At 39.0% G+C, this 27,803-nt stretch overlaps 1 protein-coding gene across 2 annotated transcripts; it reads left to right on the forward strand.

Moving 5' to 3' along the window:
- Positions 1 to 27,635, forward strand: TDRP (testis development related protein). Of its 2 annotated transcripts, XM_063150759.1 has the most exons (4): positions 1 to 137; positions 12,390 to 12,449; positions 21,955 to 22,058; positions 24,365 to 27,635. In XM_063150759.1, exons 1-4 carry the CDS (start codon positions 30 to 32, stop codon positions 24,708 to 24,710), a joined length of 618 nt encoding a protein of 205 aa, XP_063006829.1. In that variant the 5' UTR covers positions 1 to 29; the 3' UTR covers positions 24,711 to 27,635. The 2 variants fall into 2 exon arrangements, with proteins under 2 accessions (XP_063006829.1, XP_063006830.1); XM_063150760.1 differs by lacking the exon at positions 12,390 to 12,449.
- Positions 27,636 to 27,803: the final 168 nt, after the last annotated feature.

Raw genomic sequence — 27,803 nt, forward strand, 5'->3', positions numbered from 1 at the left:
GCTCGCAGCGGGGCCGCCCCGCGCCCGCCATGTGGAAGCTCAACAAGAGCAGCAAAGTTCTGCTGGACGACTCGCCCGAGGAGGAGGAGACGCGGCCCCGCGGGCCGCCGCCCGCCGCCGCCTTCGCGGCCCCCCAGGTAGGAGCGCGGAGCCCGGTCCCGGTTCGGAGGGGTCGTGAGGCTCGGCCCCGCTCCCGCTGCCCCGCTCTCCGGTGGCATGAGTAATCACTTTTGCCACCCTGGTGTGCCGGTAGGCTGGCCCTGGTCGGAGCTGGGAGTGTTTGAGCGGATCGTGCGACTGTCACCCGGCTCTTGGGGTGCTGACCGGCCTATCCAACCCTGTTTCCTTCCAGCAGCCGGCCTCCGGCGGTTCTGGGACTTGCTGCCCTTCATTCCAGTGGCTTCCTAGCGCAGGGTACTTTCTCTCCCAGCCCTAGGCAGAGGCACCGCAACCCATCTGTTAAGCACAATACATGAAACAAGGATGTTTAAGAACATAACTTATTTGCACGTTTGTGTAGAACCCTGATGTTTTGGCAGGATTGCTTTTTTCTTTGTTTTCACTAAAGGTAGTTCGCTGTCTTTAAGTCACTGCAATCTTGTTTGAAGGCTTTTGTTGTTAAGTGTTAAATTAAATACCAACAGTGACTTTCTCAATAAATAACCTGAAGGGAAGGGTATCAGTTGAGTATCGGGGAAAACAACTAAAAAAAAGATTTGTTGACTTGCTTTCAAAAACTTGGTAGCAATTAGGTATCCATCCGGCTCGGAAGCCTGTTGTGCTGCCCAGTACAGCTTAGTGCTGATCTTCTGTTGCCACAGAGTTACTTTAGATATTGAATGAGTGGCTCTGAAGTGAGCAGTTGCCCAGGGTTGCAAAACAGTGAGATTTCTTTTCAAAAGAAGGTACAAAAGCCTTCCCAGCTTTCTACCCCATATTTATCTTGCCTATCTTTCTGAAAGAGCTGGAGTGTGTCTGGATAAGTTATCCTCACCTTGAGTTTCTGGTTGACAGGCGCTGTGAGTTGTCAACACGTGTGGCAAGTGCTGAAGAGCAGCCTCTCCCAGTCACAGCAGTTATTCTCTCCATCTTCAGCAGCCACAGCCACCAGTTCAGCCTTGCCTTGCCCTTGCCCCTGCACACTGAGCAGTAGAGCCATAGCCTTGCTGCTTCTTTGGCAACAGCTGTGGGGAGTCGTACAGATAGCTAGGATCTCCTCCTGCAGAAGAATGGACGTTCATTTTGGAGACCCCCTTCAGTGGAGTAAGGGGGATTGTGGGGTTTGAGGTGACCAGAAGTATCTCCCCCAGCCCCTCATACAACATCTAACCTCTGCCTCCTGCAGTTACTATCCTCAGGTGCTTGTAAGCTCCCACAGTTTCTGCTAAGCTACTGGCTTGTACCATCATAGCCCTCGTAGACCTGCTCACCTCCTGAAACCCTCCTCGAACACCAAAGGTCACCAAAAGCCTCCAGTAGATCCCACTGACTCTTCACTGCTCCTCTTCTCTACCACTAATGGTCCAAGCCCCCTCTGAGGCTCCTGATTGTAGCCTCCCAGTCAGGAGAGGATACTTCAAACTTCTGTCCAGACAATTCTCCCAGCCCTCTACTTTAGCAGCAGAGGCTGGAGTTTGTTTATTTCATTTTGTCCAGTCCAATTGTCTCTTACTGTCCTGAGCCTCTGTTCCATTAGTTGAAGTCTCAAGTTCTAATGGTGATGACAATGGTTTCTTGTGCAAAAGGCTTGCATTTTCATGAATTTTAAGAAAATTCCTTTTCAACTCCCAGTGGAACTGGGATGCTGATTTTAGTGTTGTGGGGTGGCAGGAAAAAAAAAATTATTCTAAGTCACTAAATGAAATATTCTTGAAGGTAAAGGATTTAGTAAGGTTAGCACAACTGTAGCGTAGCTTGGCACAGAGGCTGGAGTCAAGATTATAAGCTATTAGTTATTTTGCCCATTAAAATCAAAATATTTTGAAAGGAATGAAACGCCCTGCCCAAAATATTTAGCAGTAGTCATTTTAGAGTTTATGTACACTTTAAGGAAGAGCAGACTGTACAGAAAGCTCTGACCACTTGATTGATATGGTAATTCTCCTGATCAGGGCAGCTTTTAGGTCAGCCATAGGTACAATGTCTCTAAACCATGGCTGGGACAGGTGTCAAGGGAACCAAATGCTCTTGTTCAGCTTGTTGTAGCTGACCTGGTTCATGTTCCTTGCTTTTAGTATTTGAAATTCTTCATGTTTCGTCAGATCCTGGTTTTTTCTCCCAATAATATGATTGTAAGGGAGTGAAATCCAGTAATGTGTAGAGGGATTTGGTAATGATCTGCACTCTCTGCTGCTGCAGCCTGAGCTGTGTCAGCCAGCCCTCTGGCTTTGGAGGGCAGCAGCACCATGAGAGCTTGGAGGAGTTATGGGGGCATTCTTGTGCACCTCAGCTGTGCAGGGGATGCCTCAGTGTGTGTGTAAGTGTTGTTATGGTACAGCCTGCTGTGAATGAAGGATTACCTCATCGAGATGAGAAGAATCCAGGACGTCCCTGATTTTTTATTGTTGGAGCCAAAATCTAGATAATTAGTGTGAGTGCTTTTTAGTAAATTAGGAAGCCCAGCTTTAGATCTGAGGCAGAAGCTGACTGTTAGATTTAATTTCCTTTTCTGATACATCATTTGGTAAAAGAGGAGATGAACCAGACTCATTGTGTTTTGACTTTGATTCATGATATGTTGTTTTCCCAACAACCATATTTTGTCTTTATTTTCATTTTAATAAGCAATTGGGAAGAAAATCCTTAAACTTTTACCATTCAGGCTATAAATAAGACTGAATTTTTTTACTTCAAAGGCAAGAAATTGGTAGTCACATCTATGTCATTAAACCAAACCACATTGGAAGTATTCCAGTATAATGAAATGTTGGTGCTGTATATTGTTCCTTCAAAGCTGAGAAAGAGTGAAGGAGTTCTCACTGTGCAACCTAATAATTAGGACATTGCAGTAGCAGACAGCAACAAAGAATTAGTCTACTATAAGTTAAAAAAAAGCCCAACACAAAAAACCCCTTTGTTACTCCAGAGAAATTTTAATCATCCTATTTAGATATGGAAGCCTGATTTGGGCTTAAGCAGACATTTGAAATTGTGGACGTTCATAGTTTTTAAATAGAAAGGCCTAGTTTGATCTAAAAAAAAGTTTTGACAGTTCTGGTTTTGCGTTATACAGAATGGTTTGATTTTGTTCCAGGGGAGAACAAAAACAAATTTTAGAACATGAAAATTGCAAGGGAGGGAACTGTCAGCCTCTGGCCATTTTTTAGCAAAAGTTTCTACATACATTCAAGTACTTTGAATTGTTAACACTTATTTAAAATAGTAAGGTGTTTCCTGAGATAAGGACAAGTAAATTTTGAAACAGTACTTGTGTAAATAAATGTGTGGATTATTGTGAGGTTTTTTTAGACCAGACAGTTTTAGACTGTATCTTAGAAGTTAATTTTCATTTATGCTTTGAAGCATAAGTATTTCTAATTTACGCAATGAAGGTGCTTTGTTCACTGAAGTTATAATTATACATGGAAGGTAACTTGACATGCATAAATAGTACACACACATGAGATGAAATTAATGTGTTTTGTGTGTCTCTCTCTAAAAATATGCTAGAAATGTACAGTGGTGCATGCCAAACTTGCATTCAGTTTGGAATATAGTCATTATGTTTCAAACTGTAGTTGTTTTTTTGGAAAGGGAGAACTGCTGGGTTTTGGTTTCTGGAAGGCATTGTTGTGGCAGTTGTGCTAAGTTCCTCTTGATGCAATCCTACCATCAGTTCTCAGAGATGTCAATGCTGTGTCAATATCATGTGTAACTCTGACGTAAAATGGATCCACGTTAAAATACATCTATATATCAGGGGAGGGGATGGGTGTCAGGCTGACCTATATTATCTAATGAAGCTCTGTCTTTCATGTAAAAATATTTCAGAACCCTAGCCTTGATCTGTTCTCCCCAGTTGTATTTTTTGTTATGTTCAAAGAGAATATGTGCAAAAACATGTTTTATGCTGAATTTTGTTTAGACTTGCTCAGGATGTTTGAAGGTTGGCTATACAGAATTTTAGTTATCTGTTTTAATGAAGATATTTAAGTGCCTGGTACAATTTTAATACTGGCTTTCATCTTGGAATGAGTTGAACTCAGACAAGCCCTGCAGAAATGGGTGGGAGCTGAGCAGCTTTTCTTATGTTTTACTAATATGTCGAATAAGGGTATTTTTTAATTAAAAAAAAATAAAGTAGAAAATGTTAATCCAGCTAACGCCTTTCCTTCACTTTCTAGCCATTTCTGTGTGTCTCAGGCTTTGCCTTCAGTACTCTAAAAATCCCATCATACCTTCTCCTCTCTGCTAGCCTGGTTTTTTTCCTCTTCATTGGAGTGGTTCTTGTGACATTTCAGTGGCATTTTCCTGGCTAAAATCCATCACCTGTATTCTGTCATCATCCTTGAACAATAGATTGTGGTACTGTCAGCGAAGACTTTCCCGAGCCTTCCTTGGCCTGCCTTTCTTGCTTTTCCTCCTTCCTGTCACATACAATCTTTCAGCAGCTTCTGGAGCGGGTCCTGTTTCTTTCTCACAGTCTTTCTGGAGCTCTGCAGAGCTGGCAGTGTCTTTTGGGGCTTTTGGCTTTCTAAGTTTTTTTTTTTTCATTTTTGAGGTGCTTCACTTTTTAATTTATACTGTCATTTTTTACACAGTTGACTGGGATCAAATCTGTTTTTCTGTTGGCTTATTCTGACTCTTAGAAGTCCACAAAGCACATATTGTCTGATTGGTCTCCTGTTACAGACACCATCACTATATATTTTTTTTCTTTCAGCCAAGCTTCTAACCTGCAAGTTGTCGGTGGCTTTTATCTATTGTGTGAAAGAGAATTTGTGTCCTAGACTTTACTGTTGTTTCCTCCATGAATTCCAGGTCAAGTCTGCTTTCTCTCTCTCTCTCTCTCTTTTTTTTTCAATTATTATTTTTTCTTGCTGTCTAGACAGTTGAAATTCTTGTGCAGGCCCTCACTTCCCATACTGATGGTGATTACTTCCTCTGCAGCTTCTAATACCTATGTTGTGGTTTCCCATCCCTTAGTTCCTGTAAATTCCATTGCTGATATTGTGTTGTTGCTTATGGCATAAAGTTTGTCTTCCTCATCCTTCAGATTCCATTTCTTCAGCTGGCCTCCCTTTGTTTCAGGAAATTTGCATTTAAATCTCTGTCCTTACTTTCAAGGTCTTTCTTGGTGCATCCCCTTGCTCTCCCCCATTTGTCACTTTTATCACTTGTATCTCTCCTGAGCCTGTTGTGCTTTACTGGCTCTGATTGCCTGGCTTTGCCAGCAGCAGCAGCCGTGTCTGCCCTCTCCCCTCCAGCCCCACACAGAATTACCCACACGCCCACCAGCATCTCCTCCTCCACAGCTTTGCTGACATCTGCTTTCCCTAAGTTATTTGCTGTGTCTTCTTGGGGTTTTGGGAGGTTTCTGGAGCCATACTCTCCTGCTACTGCTGGGCTTCCTACCATAAATATACAAAGTAAAATGTAAATGGTCTTGAAAACGAATGAATCATATTAATCCTTTACTGTTAAAGTAGGTTTATAATGTTTTCCTTGCTTTTATAGAAACTGTTTGCCAGACTGTGTGAGGACATCCATAACATAAGTAGAGTTACTAGAAGTTGCTGAACACTTTACTAGGTAGACTTTTTTTCAGCTCTGTCATCATCAAAGGTACATTTCCAGCAAATTTTGCTGCTGGTTCTCTGTGAGGAGCTCCAGGAAAATATCACACTGCACATGTGATAAAAGCACACATCAAAAGGAAGCTGTGCGTGTGCTGCTGAACACTGTAACAGAAAATGATGCATTCAGCCCATTTTGCAGAAACTGTGCTAGGAAAATTGGTCATTACTCATCCAAGACCTTTATTGGAGACATGTAGTTTAATGGCAAATTCCATGACTGAGTAAGAATTGTATGTCAGCTACTGTCTTTTGAATTAACATCTATTGGTTTGTTTTCTGGATAAGGGAACAGCAAATATCAATTTCTGCTATGGCTAAGTTGTTAAAAATAACTGACAGATTTTCAGCTGGAAATTTCATCAAAATTGAAAACTTCACTGGAATAGTTAAATTGTTACAGAAATTGAATTAAAATTTATCATCTGACCTTATTTGCTTCAGCTTTGACACTGATGGTTTTTTGATCTTAATACAGCTGTTTCCATTTCATGAAGGATATTTAAAATATTATAAATTAGGTAAAACTAAATCCTTAATGACATATGAACTTTTAAAATATGAACTTTTAAAATTTTAAGGTGATTAATCTTTAATATTCTTCCAAAAATATTTCAGAGAAGCAAAGTCTGAGTAAGATGTATTATAACCTCTTCCTACAGACATACACAGTAATGTGAACACTTAATAGAGTAACCTTGTTTATTGATGTAAAAACAGAGCATAGGAACCTGGTGTTCCAATGTTTCTCTTTGTAATGCCAATAAAATTCTTGTGTAAATACTTACATTCTGAAATTAATCTTCTCTGGTACACTTGGCCATTTATATCAATTGACAGTAAAAATATGGAAATAATTTAGATATTCTGTTTTAAAATGGAATGGAATGTGAAACAATAACTGAAGTGGTTGAATGAAACAGAGTTTGAAAATGCTAAGCAAGTTCTTAACAGCTGTGGATGCTAAAGAAAAGAGCATCATCTTTATTATGAATACTGAATAAATTAAAATTATTTGAAAGATGAAAACCGGTTTCCCTATGGAAACAATCTGGTGAATAGTAGGCAGTTATGAGAGACTGGAGCCTAGAAGATGGAAGAATTTTTAAATATGTTGGATGGGTTTTCTTCTGTACCTGAAGTGGTCACCCAGACGTTTTAAAGTTAGTGGAGTGAAATAAGTTCTTTTGGAAATGATCTGAAGAATTACATCTTAAAAGCATGTTTCCAAATTAGTTGTAGACATATTAGTGTTGTCTACAAACTACATGCCAAAATTAAAGTATATTTTTTAACACACTTATATTTTACATTTTCTTTTTTTTTTATCAACAGAAGTATTTTCAGGTTTGCTGAAGACTGGCAGAAGAAACTTGCAGCATAGGAGTCACTGTCACTATTTAGATAGTTTATTATCATAATAAAGATGTTTTTCTAAGTGTAGGGAGCAATCTGCTGTAGAAAAGTATTATTTATAGAAGAGAATAAATGAGTTTAAAATACCAAATCACTCTTAAGCAAGACTTTAGAAATGCCTAGGTTATTACTTTTCATTGGTGACATTAAAAGGAAATTTTCAATTTACACCATCTGCCCAGATGGCTGGTTTGATTCACTCATTGCTTTAGGGACATACAAATGGAAGATTGAGATCTAGCAGGAGATGAAATACGGATGGGGCTGATCACATTATCTTCATCTCAGTCTAGGATTTCTCTGCCAGAAAGGAGCAGAGGCAGTTCACAGTTCAGCACTGGAGTTGTTCTGCTGAGCACATAGCCTCATGTCCAAGAAGAAAGTGATGTGTGACTGAGTAATGCAGCCTTTATTTGTTAAAATTGAAAGCCTTGTTTTTCCTTAAAGGCATGTTCACTTTTGTGTGGGTGTTCAGGTACAGTTCAGCTTTGTTTTTCAGCTGTATTAAAGGAACATTGAAACTAGTAGAGTTGTTTCAATGCCCATTTACATTTGATCACTGCCCATTTAGATTTGATCACTGTTGCATCAATTTCCTAACTCAGAAAGCATATATCTATGCATTGAATTTTTCCAGGTGTATATTACAGGCGCAGCAAACAAAATGAGGCCAAATGCCACTGATCTTCTACTGAAAACTTTCTTCTTACTCAATGTTTGAGTGTGTTTTGCATTGGTTTTGGTTCAGTTCTAAACTTAGATAAGCAGAGTGGCTTTTGCATTAATAATCAGCTTTAGTTTTGTTTATTTCATTTCACATTATATTGAAATCCTTCTCAAACCCAAGGAAATACTTTCTTTTGTTGGCTGTATTTTAAGATGGTGATTTGGCTATGTGATCTCTTCCCAATCTGTGTTGTTTCTGGTCAGGCTGTGTATATGTAGTTGTTCTACTGTTTGGTTTGTAATCAGTGTTTTGGGAATCTTTCCAACTTCAGAGGTTGACTTTCAGGTTTGTGATTTCCTGAATGATTTTTAAATTTTTTTTTAACCCTTCTCCTCTCTTATCACTAAACTATTTCGCAGGGTTTGTGGAGTACTGGAAATTATGTTAAATTCTTCCCTGGAGTGTATCTCTTCAGATGCTGTTTGTTTTGGGATTTTTTTTCCTACTTAAATGGTACCTTTGTGGTACATAATCCCTTTTGCATTTACAGGCATGACTACCTAGACTTTATACTACACCCAGTCCTTGATGAGATGCGATGATAGGCAGAGGGGATGCAATAAGTCAGTGGAAGGATGAGAACTGGATCCAAAAGGACCTACTCTTTTAACAATAGCTTGTTTACTCTTATGTTTGGACAGCTAATGTGTGTGTATGTGTGCATGATAGGAAACTCCCCCAACTGGGCAGAGAAAATCAATAATATATAATTTCACTTACTAGAGCACAGGAAGGGCATGCAGGACGAAATGATGCTATTATTTCCCTTAACTCTTTGATGTTCAGCAGTCTTCATCTTGGCCTGAATTATGAAAGTGAATGATCTGAAGAGACTAATTAATTACTTTACCACAAAGGAAGCTGAGGGAAGCAGATTACAATTTTGATCTCTGTACAAAAAGGTTTGTGTGCTAGTTGAATTAGTCCCTTGAGTACCTTATGGTTTGCAGTATGTCCAACAAAAGGGCACTTGTTTCCTTGTGAAAACACTCTGTGCATACCAACCTTCCCCTGCCAGAACTGGAGGGCTATTCAAGCTGCTGATCAGCATTTCCCACTAGTGTTGGCATTTTCACCTAGAAATATCTAAATACTGTAATGTAGTCCAGGTTTTTCTTTTACATTGAAGTAAAACTATGAATTGTCATACCTGTAAACCAACCAGACTAAAACATACTGAAATAATTTCTAAGTGTTCCGCATCACTATGTGTTGTGCAGCATGATAAAGAGTGAAGATGAGCTTTTTTGACACATAGCTGTACAGTAGATTGTCCTCTAAAGAAAATTGATCAACCAAATCATAGGCTTCCTCATCTCAGAATGGCAACAAAGCAGGGAATTTGTATCAGGAGAAGGGTGTAGTAATGTGCATCACTTAAAAACACAAATTATTCTGTGGGTAACAAGGGAAGATGGGTTGTAGTGATGTCTCATCTTTCCTCCTGGGTTCTTCTCAGTGGTGGCACAGGTCCCCTCCCTCCCTCTGCTCTTTTCCTCTGTATTTTTTTTTTTTGATACAAAGCCCGTCCCTCCTGCAGGGTGCACAGGTCCCTCCCTGCCATGTGGGCCATGGCTGGCTCTGAACCTCTATACCTGCTCCTCTCCCACTCTGTTCTTGCTGTGTGGCATTAGTCTGCTTCTCTGCTTTCCCTAAGGATGGATTTTTCACAAAACATTTTCACATCTAGTCTGTTGGAGATGACTGAATTCAAACCTACAGGCTGTTTTTGAGCAAAGCATGGGATGGACATCAGAAGCACTCTGCCCACATGATGGACATCACAAGCACTCTGCCGTTATACAAGTCTCCTTTTTCTTCAGCAGTGCATTTGAAGGATACTGTGAATACTTTATTGGTCTTCTGCCCCAAAAAATGTATTTTAGGGATTGGAGTCTCGCCAGTTTTTCTTGAGGGTTTAATGTATTTCAATCTTTGTATTTCATCTCTTTAAACTTTGTGTTGCCCACTTGCCATCAGCCTCATCATGCATCAGGGTTGCATGAGTATTGTTGCTGCAACCGTGTGTCTCATTCCTTAGGTGGTAGCACTTTGTATGAGTACCACTACCATGAGTAGTAACATTGTGTTAATACAGAAACACAGTCTTAGTTATCCCTTTTTCAAAGATGCAAAGAAGTACCCCTTTTTGGTACTATTTGCTGTTAATCATGTCTTTTGTTGACAGTGGTGTTCACATTCTATTATGCTGACTCCCTAGCCCTATAGGGTGCTCTTTGCATCTCCTGGTTTTCCCCCTAAAAGCTTTCACTGTGAAAATGCCTTGCACTCTTGCTTCCTTGTGCTCAGCCTTGCTAGAGACTCTATGCCTTCACACTCTGTCTTTTCTCTCTTCTGGAACATGATATCTCTATGCGCTTTCATAATTTTATTTTCCTTCCTAAGATACTTGAAGAGCCGGAAGAATTAAAGTGAGAGGTGTTATTTCTTTCAAAGGTACTAACAGTGTCTTGTTTGTTCTGGAGGTAGTATTGTTGGTTGTTGAAACTAATAGTTCTGCCTGCTCTGGATGTCTGAGAATTTCTCCTCTTACCATATTTCCCCTTGGAGCTTTCCTAGTTCTTGTTGATTTCTTTTTGTTCTTGGGAAAAATTTGGATAGAACAGGTGATGTATTCTCTGTCCTAGCAGAGACTCCATTGTGTTAAGTTTGCAACCTCATCCAAAAGCTGGAGAGCTGAGAGTGTTAAGGGGAAAGAGGGAGACTTCTGAATAGTATGTGTGAGCTGTTTCCATTTAAAACATGGTCAATGTTTCTTTTAAAAGTAGAGGTATAAAAAAGCAGTTGAAGCAGTTGAAGTGATTGAATTTGAGAGAGCTACACAAATCTTAACAGTTTTGGTATCCTATCTGCAATCCTGTGTCAGGCAGCGAACTGAATTCGGAAGTTAAATAACTTGTTGCAATCCACAGGAAGCAATAGTCTCATTTTGAATGATAATATGAGTTCCTGACTTTGTGCTCTACCCCAGCAAGTAAATCTGGCTATCTACAGCTCACTCTATTCCAACATACAAATACTATTGAGGTATTGAGGAATGGTCTTCCTACTCTATTCTAGAAATGCTCTATTCTTGTCCCTTGTATAATATAAAACATTACCTGAAATGTAGGTGGAAACATTGGTATGTAAATAAATATATATGAAGAGATGTAAATAAGTAAATATATATATATATATATATTTAAAAAAAGCATGGGATTTGAAGCTGGTCTGTCAAAATGAAGCTGATACATCTGGGTCCCCACATGACTAGAAATAACATAACACTTTTGTGCTGATTTTCTCACCTATTTTTGATGCTGTTAGCAAAGTGAAGGAGGCCTTTGACAATGCATAGGAGCCAGGATAATGAGTGTCTTAGGTGTCTTGGGATGTGTGCATGTGGAGTGCATATCAACTCCTTTGCATTTACTTTAGGAGAAAAGGAAGGAGTTGATAAATTTGATTTTTAAAACAGTAAGTGGCTGACATAATCAATATATGGACCACAGTGAATACTGGAGATTTTGGGTAACTGCTGCTTCAAAGACACTTTGCACTTTTCTGTTTTAATTCTGTTTTTTTCCTGAAACTGGGGTTAAATATTTTTGGTCATATGTAGCTGTTCTGGCTTTGTACTTGGGACTGTTTGTATTTGTAGTCATATGTAGAGGAAAAAAAAAAAAAACCGTAATAATTTTCTCATTGAAGTACAGAGTGAAGAAATTGAAAATTGCAGATTTCCTGAATTCTATGTCCCACTTTCTTTATCTTTGACCTCTAAAGTACTCCCAGCACTGACTTTACTTGCCATGTCTTGAAGAGAGCACTGATAGTGACAGGAGGGCCTGACAATATTACAATATTAACATAGCAGTTTAATTCAGAAATGGACAGAAATGCTTCCCTACTAAATAGCCTTCACAGGCATTTAGCACTCTAGTTTTCTTCTGAAATCTACAGTTCTGCATGGAGGGGAAAGAAATGTGAAGGAAAGTGTTCTTTTGAGTTAAGGAAATATAGGGCTTTTTAATATGAAGAAGGAAAAAAATCCTGGGACATTTTTCTCCCCCCAGCCCACAGAAAATGCATAAAGCATCATCTAGTACAGTATTTAGAAACTCAGTGCAGATCTGAAAGAGTAAGATACTACCATTAAGATAAAAATCAAACTAATTGGACTAAATTTTTTATGATGCAAGGGTGTTTCTCCCTTTGTCGTATGGGGTTTTGGTTCTGTAAGGTTTGATTGTTCATAATTCTGAGTGTAGATTTATATTTTAGTAGTGGTGTTCACTTAGTTTTGTGTTGTAATCATCTTTTGTCAATTTTCTTTTATGATGTGCCAAATAGAATAAAAGCATTTGTGGATAGTCTAAAATGTGTCAGTTCTAATTGTCAAACCAAAACTGACTATGGGCCTTTTTTATCTTTATCCTTCTTTTGAGAATAAAGACCAGTTTCTTCAAGATGAAGTTTCATCTTCAGTGTCACATCTTGCAACAAAGGTAAATACCTGTTCTTTGAAAATGTAACATTTAATATCATATATATATATATTTCAGTCCATGTATGTTAGAAAGTTGCCAGAATTTCATGGATAGCTGATTAAGGAATTTATAAAGTTCATTGATGATTTTATAATTATGTATGATCCTTGGTCATGGTGTTGTCACTGAAGTAATACTAGTGGTGCAGGATTAGTTGGAAAGCTCCCTTATTTGCTTTCATTAGTGGGGAGGGGAAGGCATCCTGGTTTGTTTTTTCCTCCCAATGATGGCTATTAAAACACAAGATGAAAACAAGAAGCCACAGGAATTACTGAAGTCTAAAGAAGCTCTAAATTCTAGCTGCAACTGGCAATAAAAACATGAAGAGTAGAAGAGTTTGGGGTTGTTTATTCCATTATATGTCCACTGGCACTCTCATCACAAGAGGTTAAGGATTTTACTTTTTATCTCTTTCAGGAAAGAAAAGTAGGCATGCAAGTTAATTTTTTTTACCTTGATATGTGTCCAAGAATCTTCTTTAATGTTCTTAAAATACATTAGCAGAAGATGAAAGACGTGGAAGTTATTATGATAAGCTAGAGCTTGTTTTGAAATTCCATAGGTATAAAGAAAAGTATTTTAAAATACATTCATTAGTGTAAGAGGATACTTTACATTAATATGTATAAACTGAACATCTGTGTCTGTTGCTTCTTTTTGTTCTGCTTCAGATGCAGCATGATTTTCCTTGAAAATAGAAGTCAGATTGTACTACACCTTTTTCTAATCTTTTGAAGAAGTATATTCTTTTTTATGAAAACATAAATTACCATATATTTTATACCAAATGATAAATGTTTAGGGAGAGAATCTTAAAAAGAATCTATTTTCTATTGAAACTTTTTTGCCCCTTTCTTAGTCATTCAGGAAGACTTACTGGGTGTGTGTTCTGACTTAAAAAACCAGAAATGTCACTCGATAAACCACTGCAGTATTTTTGTCTTTTAAAGGAAAACTCTCTTGTCTTAAAAATGTATTCTCAAGAAAGCACCTTATCCTTCCCATCTCCTCTTTGTAAAAGCAATTTTCTATTTTATTTGGTTGTTCTGTTGTCTTAGACCAGTGTCAGTACAGTGATATTCCAGAAGTTCTAAATTTTAATATGTTAATAAAAGGCTGATGAATTGCATGTGTGACCTTTCCAGTATACACATGCCATGAATAAAGTAGTCTCCACATTGCAACAATGTGGTGATGAGCAGCAGAATTCTTGAAGAAGGTGGTAGTGGATGAATAGTGTGTGCTCCTTGGGGAAACAGCCTTCCTGGTCTCTTAAAGCCTGAGTTTTAAGACAGTGTTGATGCCCATTTGCAGAGCAAAGTCTTTGACCTAGGTTTGGAGGTCTAAAATTGGGAGCTAGTCCTAAAGGCTGCAGGTGGAGCTTGGAAAATGTTCTTAGATCCTGCTCTTGCAGGAAGCTGCCCGCTGAGCACTGAGGACAGGCTGATTGCAGTGCTGAACTTTTCTAGTTCTCGCATCACAGCTCTCTTGAAAGGCAGGTACAGGTGGTTAAAAACCTTGTGACATCTCAAAGTGAGGAACCATGAGGGCTCCAGTGGTGCTCTGCAAAATGCAGAAATCTGGAACCTGTGTTCACACTCTGCCTGGACATGTGAATTAGAGAGTAAGTCCTCTGAGGAGTAACTGAGGGAGCTGGGAGTGTTTAGCTTGGACAAAAGGAGCCTCAGGGGAGACCTTTACAACTACTTGAGTGGGAGTTGTGGGCAGGTGGGAGCCAGCATCTTCCCCCAGTTAGCCAGCAACAGGACAGCAGGAAATGGCCTCAAGCTGCATCAGGGGAGGGTCAGGTTGCACATCAAGAGGAATTTCTTCACTGGATGCATGGTTTGCATTGAAATGGGAGAGAGAGGTCATGGAGTCACCACTCCTGGAGGTGTTTGAGGAATCACTGGATGTGGCCCTCAGTGCCACGGTCTGGTTGACCACCTGATGTTCACTCACAGGTTGGACTTGATGATCTCAGAAGTCTTTTCCAACCTAAATGATTCTATGATTTGGCCTCTGACAAACTCAATCTTTGGGGGTCTCACTGCCGTGCTCAGCTTCTGAATTAAAAGTACAGTAGAAACTTCATCTGCAGTTGTTTTTAGGCCAGATTTTGAAAAGAGACAATGTTTTGAGAAACGAAATAGATCAAGAACCTTAATTCACGCAAAGCCATGGAACCTGATGAGATACATTTGTAGGTCCTGAGGGAGCTGGTGGAGAAGTGGCTGAGCCACTATCCAGCATACTTGAGAAGGTATGGCAATCTGATGGAGTTCCCACTGACTGGAAAATGGAAAACATGACCTCCATTTCCAAAAAAGGAAGAGAAGACCAGGGAACTGCAGACTATTCAGTTTCATCTCTGTGCCAGGCATGGTCATGAAGCCAATCCTCTTGGAAACTCTACTAAGGCTAATGAAAAATAAGGAGGGAATTGGTGACAGCCAACATGGCTTCATTAAGGGCAAATCATGCCTTTAAATTTGATGACCTTCTACAACAGTGTTACAGCACTGATGAACGAGGGAGGAGTGACTGATGTCATCTGTGTGGACTTGTGCAAAGAATTTGCACAATCTCATTATCTTTAAACTGGAGAGACGTGGATTTGACAGATGGATCATCCAGTAGATAAGAAATTGGCTGTATGGTCACATGCAAAGAATTACGGCCAGTGGATTGATGTCCGAGTGGAGGCCAGTGACAAATGACATTCCTGAGGAATCGGGGTTGGGACAAGACCTGGCACCATCATTGCTGGGGACAGGGACAGTGGCATTGAGTGCACCCTCTGCAAGCTGCTGGATGGCACCAAATCGTGTGATGCTGTCAGCAAGCTGGAGAGAAGGGATGCCATCCAGAGGGACCTTGGCTGGACAGATGTGGGCCTGTGTGAACTTCATAAAGTTCAACAAGGCAAGGTGACTGATCCTGCAGCTGGGCCGTGGCAGTCCCAAACACAAGTACAGGATGGGTGGGGAATGGACTGAGAACAGCCCTGCTGAGAAGGATTCAAGGGTGCTGGTACACAGCAAGAACCTTTGGTCTGCACGTCAGAAGCTGGCTGACTTGAGAAAATCCCCATCACCACCAGTGCTTTAATATATCTGTAAAACAAATATGGAGGGGAGGTTTTAAATTTTGGTGATCTGTCTTCTTGCTTGTTTTGAAGAGGTTTTCTGTCATGTGGGAAGAATGCTTCTTTAGTTAAAGCTGATTGGTGTTTTTATAATTGTTAAACACTTAGTTGTAACTTTATTGATCTGTAGGATACTTATATAGAAAATTATATCTCTAGCTTTTTATTTTAGCTTCATTTTTTTAGGGGAGGAGTGAGGGAAACTGTGGAACAAACAATTATTTCTTCTCAGTCAAGGTCAAGAGGAAAATCCATTAATTTTGTTTATATTTATAAAAAAATTCTGCAAGTGTTTTGTGAAGTGCCTCTTACTTAACTGGAGAATTTTGATTCACCAGTTGTCAATCCTCTGTGAAAATACTTGTGAAGGTCTGCTGAAACATGGTCCAAATACAAATTTCTGGAAATCTCATTTCATACATGCTGAGCAGTGCCTTTTAAGGGATTAGCTGCTTAACTACACAATGGTATTGAAAGTGCTGGTTCTCACTGCAGGTGTACAGCAAGAATGCCCTGTAGTTGCTAATTTTGCTTGCTAAGACTCTGTCATGTGGCTTGCTCTAGCCCGCAGAGAGTGATTTCTGTGCTCCAGAGCCCTGCTGGCCTGGCAGTCTGGAAGTAGAAGAGTCTAACAGGAATATTCTGAAAGTACCAGTACCCACTCCTAATGCAGTCAGGGTAAATTCAATCATAGTTGAATCTCTTGCTTTGTGAACTGCTTGTCTTGTACCTCTAACTCTGTGATCCACAGCTCATTATTATTCTTTGACTTGATTGAGTTCTATGCTTTTTTATCTCTCCCATTATAAGATGTTTGCCTGTATTAACCACATTGATCTGATGCACAAGTTTACCTGTTTTCAGTTAAATTTACATAATCTTCCTGTTTAGCATATATCCAACTGTATCTGCATACTTTTTTTGGATGCAATAAACTTTTGAAATTTGCTTTTTATACTGAACTACTTTAGTTTATACCCAGCTGTTAGTATTCCTCGTTTGTTGCCTTTTACCCTAATATTTCATGAACCTTTTTGCCCTCTAGCAGAGCTCTAATTATCAACTGTTCACCTTTGACAGTAAAATTAACTGAAAATCTTCCTAGTGATGCTTTACTGTTTCTCAGTAGACTCTTTGATTATTCATTTTCCTGTTTACCTATTATTACCTATTGTCTTTGCCTGTTTATCTATCATGGGAAGATTGTCATGTAAACATCAGAGTTTGTTGATGTGGTGAAAAATGGTGTCCTTAAAGTAATTTTTGGTAATATTAGCTATCAATTTTGTAGGAGACCTATCAATTTAAGGGGTCCTGACTCATTGTGGGGCATTTTATAAAGTTAACTATCAGTAGACATTTGTTCCCTGTTTTACCTAAAGAAAAAGTGCAGTCAATGTATGCAATTTGTATAAAGTTAATTCACTTGAATTAATACAGGTAACAGCTGAAGTCTTACTATGAAGGCTGAGATTAGAGTGGAGCTTAGGGGTTTGGGGAGAACTATAATGTATGTACAAAGCTGTGATTATGGAAGAAAGCTGATAGATGACTGCAATTTTCAGAGAGTGCTTCAGATGTTACAATAGTTGCTGGTACAAAAAAGGTGCTGTTGCCCCTAAATTCCATGTGCTTTATCTTTAATTAATTGATTCTTAGCACTAAACTAAAAGAATGCAATAAATGAGGGAGTTAAATTTCTGCTGGTTTAAGTAGTTGAAGCAGTTTTCCACAGCATCACACAGGTACAAAACCATAGCATAAGGAAGGCAATATCAGGGAGCAGGCAATGGCCTGGGCTGACCCTTTATCAGATAAATCAGATCTGATAAAGCAGGTCTGCCTCTGTGATCCCCTCTCTCTGGGGATCTTTCTGACAGATGGGCACTGATCCTGAGGCACTGGCAAAGCAGAGGGAAGAGGAGGGAGCAGGAGAAACAGCAGACAGCTTGACCAGGGACACAGACCACATCCTTTGCATGATGTTCTAGGAGGGACTGCTTGTACTCCCACTTTCAGAAGATACACTAATTAGATGGCAGCTCTCTCATGGTGGAAAAAAAAGTGCTTCATAAGCTAGAAGGAGTTAAAGGAAAAGAATCTGTGCTCTGGTCTTGAGCTCTTGAGATACCAGTTGGAGCAAACCATGATGGCTTTTCAATAGTTTGCCAGTTGATGGACTAATATGTATGTTTAATTTCACTTTTTACTGATTCTTTTAGGTGATTGAACAGGACATTGTTGCACAGGTTTTCCCAGCCTAAAGTGGAAGATACAGGAGAAAATTTATTAATTTATTAATTGCTGACATAGTCAAACTGCTATGAGACCAACCTGTATTTCTACTTCAGAGAATACTGAAATGGCTTCTTGAGAAGTTCCTGCTTTGTTTCTCATTGATATTTTTGACAAATAGTAGACTGCAGCATCCGACATGGTCCTCTAATTCTAACATCTGATGTTCAAGTTCAGTTGTAGCCAGCAATAATGCTCTCTTCCTTAATAAAGGTCCCCTATTTTTTTGGCTGCCCCATGACCATTTCACTGATTTTTTTAAACTTAGATTGTATGCCTGGTTCTATCAGTCAGCTTTGATTTTCAAAGATCACCTACTCGAAGTTCAAACCCAACCCATCAGGCAGAGAAAGAAGCAAAGGTGGCAGGAGGCATGAATGTGATATCCCTGAAAAACCTCAAACATTAAAGGAGGCATTCTAGGGGTGGAAGCAAGGTCAAGTGACCTGAGGGGAATACAGATACCCTCTTTGAGTATGCAGGGATGGGGTCAGGAAGGATTAAACCCACTAGAGGGGATTTAATCTGGTGAGCAACAAGAAAGGTTTTTCTGCTTGTACACCAGCAGCAGAGAGTGTGAAGAGGATGGAGCCTGGCTGTTCTCAGGGTGCTCAGTGAATGGGCAAGAGGCAATGGGCACAAACTGAAATAGAAAAAATATAAAAATAAGAAAAAATGTTTTCACCCTGAGGATGTTCAAGCCAAGGAACAGGTTTCTGGGGAGGTTGTGGATTCTCCAGCTGTGGAGATACTCAACACCTGGCTGTCCATGATCCTTAGCAGTCTGCTGAGGGTGACCCTGCTTTGAGCAGTGGGGTAGGACTAGATGGTCTCCAGAGGTCCTTTCCAGCTGTAAAGGATGGAATTTCTGTGAATTCTGAATGTTGAGTTATTTTGTTTTCCAATGACACGTGGAAAAGTAGTTTAAAGATTTGAGAATATAATCAGGTCAGTTACATTTGTAAACCTCCTAGGAAATTTTAGGAGTAGTACTTTTGTGTAGAGAATTACATCATAAAAATTAAGTACTGAGCTTCTGCCAATGGATTGATGCTTTAAGCCCATCTCAGTCCTGTGTTTTCATACTTTGCATAACTTTAATAGTTTTACATAAAACAAGTCTCCAGTGTGGTGAGGAGTCAGCTTACTGAAGTGTTGTCTTTACTCACTGACCTTCCTTTGACATCCATTGCAGGGAAGCTAAATTGTCCTGGGATATGGGTCTTTCTCCAGGGGCTCTGTGAGGTTGTAAGTGATTCCCAACTGATTTACGTTCTGGCAATCTGTGACTGCAGCAAAAGGAGATGGTGTTCAGGGAGAGCATAACATGGCTGGCGTGCAGGGCTTCTTCCCCTAACACCAAGATCATTGTCTTGAGGTATTAGAGGCTGCACCCCTTTAAACAGGGGGTATTCATATATGGATCTCCCGTCTGAATTGGTCTAATTTTTATTCTGATGGTTCCCTGCCCTTTTTTGCTATATGGCTGCTGCATGTCAAACTGATGGTTAGAGGGAAGGGTGACTCCAAGATCTCCTTCCTGAGGAGCTGTACCCACCAGCTGATAGAGTTACAACTGTTCCAGCTGCACTCGTCACTTGGTTAAAAGTGTTTAAAGAGCTCTGAAAAGAAACATGGAAATGCAGCAGGCTGTTCTGAGGAATTTTGTTATTATGTGTCAGCTATATGACAGCAGGAGTCAAAAAACAAGATTGTTGCCTTAAAAACAGTTCAGTAGTTACAAAAAAGCTTCTGGAAGTGTGAAATTTGTATTTGACCACCGCCTCCACTAAGGTTTCAGTTCAGGAGTGTGCTGCACTGACAGTCAGGAGTGAGCTGCTCGCTCCTGGTCCCTGCAGTGCAAAGGTGCTGCAGCAGATCGGTGCTGGTGCAGGCAGGTGCAGAAGAGGAGGCTCAGGCATGGTAGGCAGAGGTTCTGGTTTCACTCTTGGCAATTCCTGGTTTCTTTCAGCCTAGTCTGTTTGATATATAGTAGGCTTTGTGCAGTGAGTTGTATCACATATTGGCAAAATGTGGTTTACTTGGACATCGGTGTTCTTATGCAGATTATCCTGAGAGTGTTTCCTTTGGAAACCCCAAATAAGTAGTGGAGGTGTATCTTAAATGTTTAGTGTGCATTTCTCCTAAGGACTAGTTGAGAGAAGGAATAAATCAGTGCCAGTCTGGGTATTGGCCTTGTATGTACCTACCAACTACCATGGACATGAAAATATGGAAGGAATGGTACAATGTGTACATGGACAATGATTTACATACAGATAGGAAGAGTGCAGAGCTTGTAAAAGTTTATCCAAAGATCTATGCATAGAAATTTTCTCGTTATTGTTCTTAAAGATATCTGTGAGTCAGAATTAGAAAAATGAAATTAAATTTAAAAAAATTCTAAAGTTAAAAAGTGTAGAAAGCTTCCGGGGTATTTTTGTTTGAGGGTTTTTGTTTTTGTTTTTTTTGGAGGGGGATTGCTTGGGTATCCAGACAGTGCAGCAAAGGTTGGGATTGCATTGGCAAAGTATGTACGATGTTCTAGATTAAAGAAGGTGTATGTACAGGTATTTCCTTTTTGTTACATTGGATATAAATGTATATAAATGCTTGTCTCAAAGCATTTAATCAGTGTTGTTCTTTAAAAGTACATATAATTTAAATGAAGCCTCTTCTGTGTCCTAAATTGCTATCTGAAAACTAGTAACAAGGTTCTATTTTTTCATAATCAGCAAATTTATTAGATGGAAATCACTTGATGCAGCATCATTTTTGAAAGCAGGCAGCTTATCTATGAATTGCATCATCCAGCTTAAAGGGGAAAAGAGTTTTTAAGTGCAGCTTGTAGCTGTGTTTTTGCCTTTGGTGGCAAAGGTTCCTTCCCCAAAAGGCCTGAAGTAATAGAATTTTAGTAAGATAACAGATGATGGAGTCATGGAATGGTTTGGGTTGGGTGAGACCTTAAAGATCATCTAGTTCCAAACCTCTGGCCATGGGCAGGGACACTTTCCACTAGACATGATTGCTCAAAGTCCCATCCAACCTGGCCTTGACAATTACAGGGATGAGGCATCCACAGCTTCTCTGGGCAACCTGTTCCAGTGCCTCACCACCCTCACAGTGAACAATTTCTTCCTAATGTTTAATCTAAACCTACCCTCCCTCATCTTAAGGCCATTTCCCCTTGTTCTATTACTACTTGCTAAAACCTCCTGCTTGTCTTGACAACTGTGGTTTTGTTTTGATTATTATACTTCATAAGGTATCATATTTTTTAATATAGTCAAGTAACACTGACAGACTGTCTCTGCTGTTCTTACTGGATCCTGTGAAGAAGAGCAGCAACTTTCATATTCTGTGCTTGGCACTCAGTGTGTGTTTTTGTGAGCGTGCTATCAAAGTAAAAATAATCCATACCTAGTTATTCACCTTGATGGAGGGAGAATCAAACTTTTAATAAAGTTTTAAAAGCAATTTATGCTGTATGCTCAATGGTCACAGTAAATTTAGAGAACACACTGTAGTGCACATGGCACTGGTGAGCCAATGCTCTTACCCTTCTTGCTTGCAGGGCAGGGAGTTGTAGTTTGGTGATCACAGAGAGGGACAATGTGTGTAAAGCAGGTTAAATCTAAAGAGTTTCATAATGTATGTGGCTGTGCTGTCTGTCAACTCTTTCTAGACATGACAGTTTGTTTCATTTCTTGTCTACTGGAGCCCTTTAGACTGTCTTTAAAGCTGCCTAGATTCTCCTCTTACTGTGATACATTAAAATGGAGCCCAGCTGTACTTGATGGCATCCCAAAACCACAGAGGATTGGTATTGTTTGCTCAGCAAGGGAGAGCTCTTGCTGCAGTCACCAGACCAGCTCTGTTCCCAGGCATGGCAGCTCCAGTGAGCCCACGTGCAGGGGCCGCAGCCACTGCTGCCTGCCAGCCCCAGTGGCAGCAGAGGCAGCCCTCTCTGTGCCTGCCAGTCTCTCACCCACACTGATGGGCATTTGCTGCTCTCTGTAGGTTCAAGGTGCAAGTTTCCGGGGCTGGAAGGAGGTGACCTCTATGTTCAATAAAGACGACGAACAGCAATTGCTAGCAGGATGCAAGTCTCCAAAATCCAAAGGGTGAGTAAAGCCATTTACAGTCTATCTGCTATTGAAATAGTCTATCTGGTATTGAAATACTATTAAAACACAGAAAATAGCTGTGCAAATTAATGGAGCTGGATGCTGAGGAACAGCAGTGCCCAACTGCTGGAAGTCAAATTGACACAGGAAGTTTTGTGGGCAAAGCTATATATACATTGAGCTTACAATGAATAAGGCACGCTGTATTAGGAAAGGACAGATGATATTTTAAACATTTTTAGGCTTGTCAGGGAAGAAAAAGGAATTTAGCTGCGTAATAATTTTCTTACTGTAGAAAACTAGTAAAGGCTTGTGAGTAAAAGGGTCATTCTCACACTTTCACTATCCTCTTAGGGATTAATTATGGTTGAGTTTACGAATTCCCTTTTTTACATGCCTTACTCTCTCTTTTGATGTCTTACTCCACCTAGAAAGGTTAAGTGGAGTAGCTGTACTAGGATCTGGAAGTCTTACCTGTTGGCACTGAGCTGTGTTTTGGCACAGTTGTGTGCTGGTGTGGTGAGGGCAGCTCCCTGGACAGAACACATTTCCAGGACAGACCATCTTCCTGTCACAAGTGTGTGTAGGCTTCCCGTGCACATGCTGCCTCACAGCCTTGGTTACAAACCAAATATACCACATAGCAGTAGATCTGTTCCTGCCAAATATTAGCTTTGATAAGCTTGTATCAAAATGGCTGATTTGGTGTAGAAGGCTTTGTCTCCAGTTAACTTTGAAATAAATGTGTTTCAGGATGCAACACCACATATCCACATATAGGGAGTGTATGTGTATAAATAAACAATTTAGAATATAAATCCATAAATTTTATTTCCATTTGAGCCTCTTCCATAAAACTTCCCAAAAGTTGCCAGCCACTAATCCATGAGCCATCTTATAGGTGTTATTAAGATGCTAGGCTACTGTAATAATGCTTTGCAATTGATGCTGAATGTAAGACCCAAGTAATACAGTGAAGACAGCAGAAGTATGATAACAGAGTTACCACCAATGTAGAAAGCTATTTTGGTATTACTGCCTGTTTTTTAAGTTCAGGATATTATTCTTTAATTATACACCATGATTTTTACTCCACTTTTAAAGACACATGCAACTTTCAAGTGTGCTGTTTACAAAATACAGGAGTGTTTGGACTCTGTGGCTGGTTTTAGCAAAATTAAATTTCTGAGGAATCATAAATTCAAAATCCAGTAAAGGAAAAAGTGATTTTTAAAGGTATTGGTTGAGTTGCTTCTCAATATGATATAGTTGCAACTAAATATGATAGAACTAAGCTTTCATTAATGGAACAAAGCTTTTTTAATAGAAATGTTTAAAAGAGATTCAATGGTGAGTTTAGCTGTGGCTAAGGAATTGATATACTACTACAGATAATGTTTTAAATTTGCTTTTTAGCTCATTGAACCGTTAAGGTTGTCTTTCATCCCCGGTGTTCAATCTTTCCTTGTGGCCCATTATTTGATTATATAATCCTGCATATAAAGTTATGCATAAATATTTGACATTCTGTAATTCAAATATTTCACACCGCAGAATTACTCAGGTTGAAGATTCTTAAGGGGATAAGAAAAGTAATAATATGACTAGCCTTTCAAATGTCTGAGAGAGAAGTTCCAGTTATTTTTTGGGTTTGGGAGGGGCATTTTGAGAGATCTTACCAGAAATACAAAACAGCTGTTATCACATTATTGTGTGGATTTTTATGAAAGTATTAATAAAAAAGCTTGGTATCTTTGAAGGCCTAATACTGTGTACATCAACTATTTTGAGGTATAAGGTTTACCTGGTAAGGTGATAGCAGGTATATGAAACTGAGTAACATGGTGAGTGTTAAAGCTGGTGTTAGAACATTTTCAAATTCTTTCTACTATTGTAGTCCTAGGTTCTTTAAAATTTGGTTTTGTTTTTTGTTGGCTTTTTGTTTAAGTCCTAAATTGTTCAAATGCATCCTAAAATCTTTCATACATTTCCAAAGGCAGCTCTGTGGAGTTCACCCCACAGGAATGGGGGGAGATGGTGGTGTGTCAATTCTCCTGTAATAGAAAATGACCATACTCAGTCCTCTTCTGATTTATCACTGCAGGATTCAGCTGTGTTTAGGTTTATGTGTATGTGAGGGTGTTTTTCCTGAAGCTGACAGCTATGGATGTGCTGCCACAGGCTGACAATGATTAGCACTCCTTACTGTAAAACATAATTTAATTGAATGTTTATTAATAACTACTACGTACATTCTTAAATGTATTTTTTTAATTAATCACGACGTCATTGTTATTTTCCAGAACAAACCTAAAACTAAAGGAAGAGATGAAGTCTGAAAAGAAGCCAGGTTTTTGGGACAGTTTGGTGATAAAGCAGAATGTTCCATCCAGGAAACCAGATGAGATTGAGGGATGGGAACCACCACAGATTACCACTGCTGACTCTACCAGTGATGCAGCAACTCCTTTAAGTGACTATTCAGCCTGGTCAGGCTGGGAAGATGAAACCAAAGGCTCCACAAAATACACAAACCTGGCCAGCTCAGGAAACAGCTCCAGGTGGAGTATCAAATCAGCTGGAAAGCTGGTTAGTATTAGACGTCAAAGCAAAGGTAACCTTACTGACAACTGGGAAGAACTAGAATGATACTGGTAATACTGGTGAAATACTTTATACATAAGAAGAGAACAGTTCCATGATTTATTCACATGTTTAAACCAAAATCAAATCTGCTCAATATTGCACCTTTATACAGTAATTTGTTTTATTCAGATTGTTACAAATTTTTTGCTCACCTGATAGTAAATTTTCTTATTACATTGTTAATAGCTATGTTTTCCACACTGAAAAAAAGTAGAGAATCTATTTTGTGCCTATATTTCACATTCAGACTTTGCAGTATGTCAGATTGTTGGTTTTACCAAAAAAATGTAATTCCTTAGTGAATGTATACACTGGTTGTAAATTTGACTGCCTTATGAAGGAACTGCCACTAGCTTGAGGTCCTGCTTCTGGTATTTGAGGGCCATTCAAAATTTTAGTTTTGATGCTGTCCCTTTTAAACGAAGAATACCAATCTGTGGCTTGCAGGGAGAGGGCTTGTACTTAGTACTGTTTTCCAAATCTTCAGCCTCAGCTTATGATTCAGCTTGTGCATACAAGATGCTTAGTGTCACATTGTGCTGTACTCTGTGTGACATGGGAAAATACTGTTCTGATGTAATTCCTTCCATTACAGGATTGTCACCAACAGTCAGGGTCTTCCAGAGTTGGGGTGGTTTTTGTGTTTTCGATTTTTTCCCTGCTTTTTTGGTTGTTGTTTTTTGTTTTGGGTTTTATTTTTTTGGTTGGTTCCTTTTTTTTTAATATTGAACTTCTTCTGACAAAGCTAAGTTTCTCAGTTTGCAAGATGCATGTTATGCCAAAAAAAAAAATTACTGAAAATTTGGAAAACAGGATTGAGCAAACTGTAAGATGATGTCAGTATTCTGGAGGAATATTGAATCTGGATGTAGGAATAAGTTGCTTCTTATGGAAGGGCATATGTTTGCATTTTTTTACAATAGCTGATCCTTGTTTTACAAACAACCTTTTTGGTTTTGGCTGTGTTTTTCCTTCCATCCCACTGCATAAGCAATGATCAAATTATACTCCAGCATTTTCAGGGTAGCTGAGTAACTGAGCCATTGCAAGTATGTGCATGCACACAACATTTTTGTTGACAAGTTCCATCTTATTAGCTACTGATACTTTGAGTTTTTGGTAAAAGAAAGTGAAATGTTAAACTTGAGATTTGAAATGTATATATGACTAATAAAAGTGCCTCTTTTTAGCATATTGTCTCTCACTAGTGGTGCAGCTGATGTCAGATCCAAAGTCAATTTCTGTTTTGTTTATATGACCCACACAAAGATTATTTTAACATTCATGAATAAAAATCAAACCAAAATTTTCATAAGAAATTAAGAGTAGAAATTTTCTCTCCTGATTGTTAAACTGGTGTAACAGAATTGAAACTTGACTGTCTAGCAAAATGGCCAGTGCAGTCGGAAGATGAAGCTAGCATGTCAGAGAAAATCAGCATTTTTACAAGAAAGTATAGACCTTTATATAACAGATGTCTTGTAAACATATTTTTGCAAGAAGCTTGTGCTGATGAAAAGGGATGCATGCAATTTTTTTCTAAGCTTGTTTCTGTTACTGCCACATTACTCCTCCCTTAGCTCTCTTTCTCCTCCTCCAATTCATGTGTAGTTTTCTGGCTTGCAGTTCCTGCATAGCTATTTTTTGGAGATTCCTGCTGAGATGTGCCTGGAGGGAAACTGTAGCAAAATGGTTTTAGTAGTTTGGGGGTTTTTTTTCCTAATACTGATAGGATGCTAAAAGACATTGTTCTGAGGTTTACCAAAAAGAACGGTGATGTTTTGTGCTACAAAACAGAATCTTAAAACTGGCAAATATACTTGTAAAATTTGCATTAGATATTAAAAAGTATTCATAGGGGAGAAAAGGTTAGCATTTATATTGCATTGTTTAGTCTATGAGCAAACTCTATTTTTGCCTTGGGCAAATATGTATGCTGAGGTTAATTATAGGAAAGAATTAGTATTCTTGGGTATAGTATGCTGCATTTTATAGTTTATGGAATACCCTCTAAGGCATGAGCTAGTATTTAATTTGGTTGTTGGTGCTGATCTGAAAGAACAGAAAAAGATTTGTTAGCAGCCCTTAATATTCTCAAAGATGGACTGAGAACTTTTAATTTCACTCCTGAAGAAACTATTTATACTGTGACTAGTAAGGGTTTTGCCTTGCACATTATACTGTCAAGTGCCTGTTTCTCACCTTGATGATGTGTTTGATGCACAGCTTAACTGCAACCTTTTTCAATTTGTTTTTAGATGTATGATAAAGAATATGCTCACAAATATGAAGCCTATTATAAAAGAAAAGTGGGAAATTGAGATATGTAAAATTCCAGTTTCATTCCTAGTGATGAAAGTTTTGGTGTGCTTTTTAAGTGATATTTCCTCAGAAATAACCATTTTAAGGATCAACATTATTAAATTTAATATAATTTATTGTTATGCTTTAATAATGTATTTGTCTGTTGAGAACTCACTGGTGTGAGCTTTCCTTCTCTCATGTTTATAAATGTGTCTGAATTTTCAGAATGGGGTCCTTTCATCTTTTACCTTTGTTAGATGCTTAACTACATTAAATGTTATGAGCTTAAGCTATACACAGCTCCATATGTGGAATAAGTGTAGAATATGTCCTTAATATTTGTTTTGAAATTGCATTTCAATCTGTGTGAAATGTTTTAGAAGAAGGTAGCATTAAGATGGTATGATAAGATTGCACAAAATAAAATATAGTTTATATTGCTTTCTCGTAGCCAATCTGCATGATTGTTGGCGTGGTTTTAACGGGAATTAAAAGCTTTGTGTGGCTGTTACTAGTCACTTAGCTCTGAGCAAAGTCCTTTCTGAGTATTTTTATTTATTAGCATCATTTGCAAAAAGAAAAGTAGTATTTTCCACATGAATAAAGATTTAGTTTGAACTGAAACGCCTTATTCTTTGACTATTTTTTTCCCAGTTGAATTTGTCGTGTGAATATGTTTACATTTGCTTGGATAGGTTTGGCCACCACAACATAAGAAAGATAATGAAACTATTAGAGAGTGTCCAAAGGAGGGCAACAAAGATGGGGAAGGGCCTTGAGGGGGAGCTGTGT

Source organism: Melospiza melodia, chromosome 3 (genome assembly GCF_035770615.1).
Source record: "Melospiza melodia melodia isolate bMelMel2 chromosome 3, bMelMel2.pri, whole genome shotgun sequence".
Lineage (NCBI taxonomy): Eukaryota > Metazoa > Chordata > Aves > Passeriformes > Passerellidae > Melospiza > Melospiza melodia.

What these genes read in the sequence shown, in the direction of transcription:
- TDRP (XM_063150759.1), top strand. Translation starts at nt 30, where the DNA reads ATGTGGAAGCTCAACAAGAGCAGCAAAGTTCTGCTGGACGACTCGCCC. An exon ending in CCGCCTTCGCGGCCCCCCAG is followed by an intron (nt 138 to 12,389) that starts GTAGGAGCGCGG and finishes CCTTCTTTTGAG; the next exon opens with AATAAAGACCAGTTTCTTCA. An exon ending in AAGTCTCCAAAATCCAAAGG is followed by an intron (nt 22,059 to 24,364) that starts GTGAGTAAAGCC and finishes GTTATTTTCCAG; the next exon opens with AACAAACCTAAAACTAAAGG.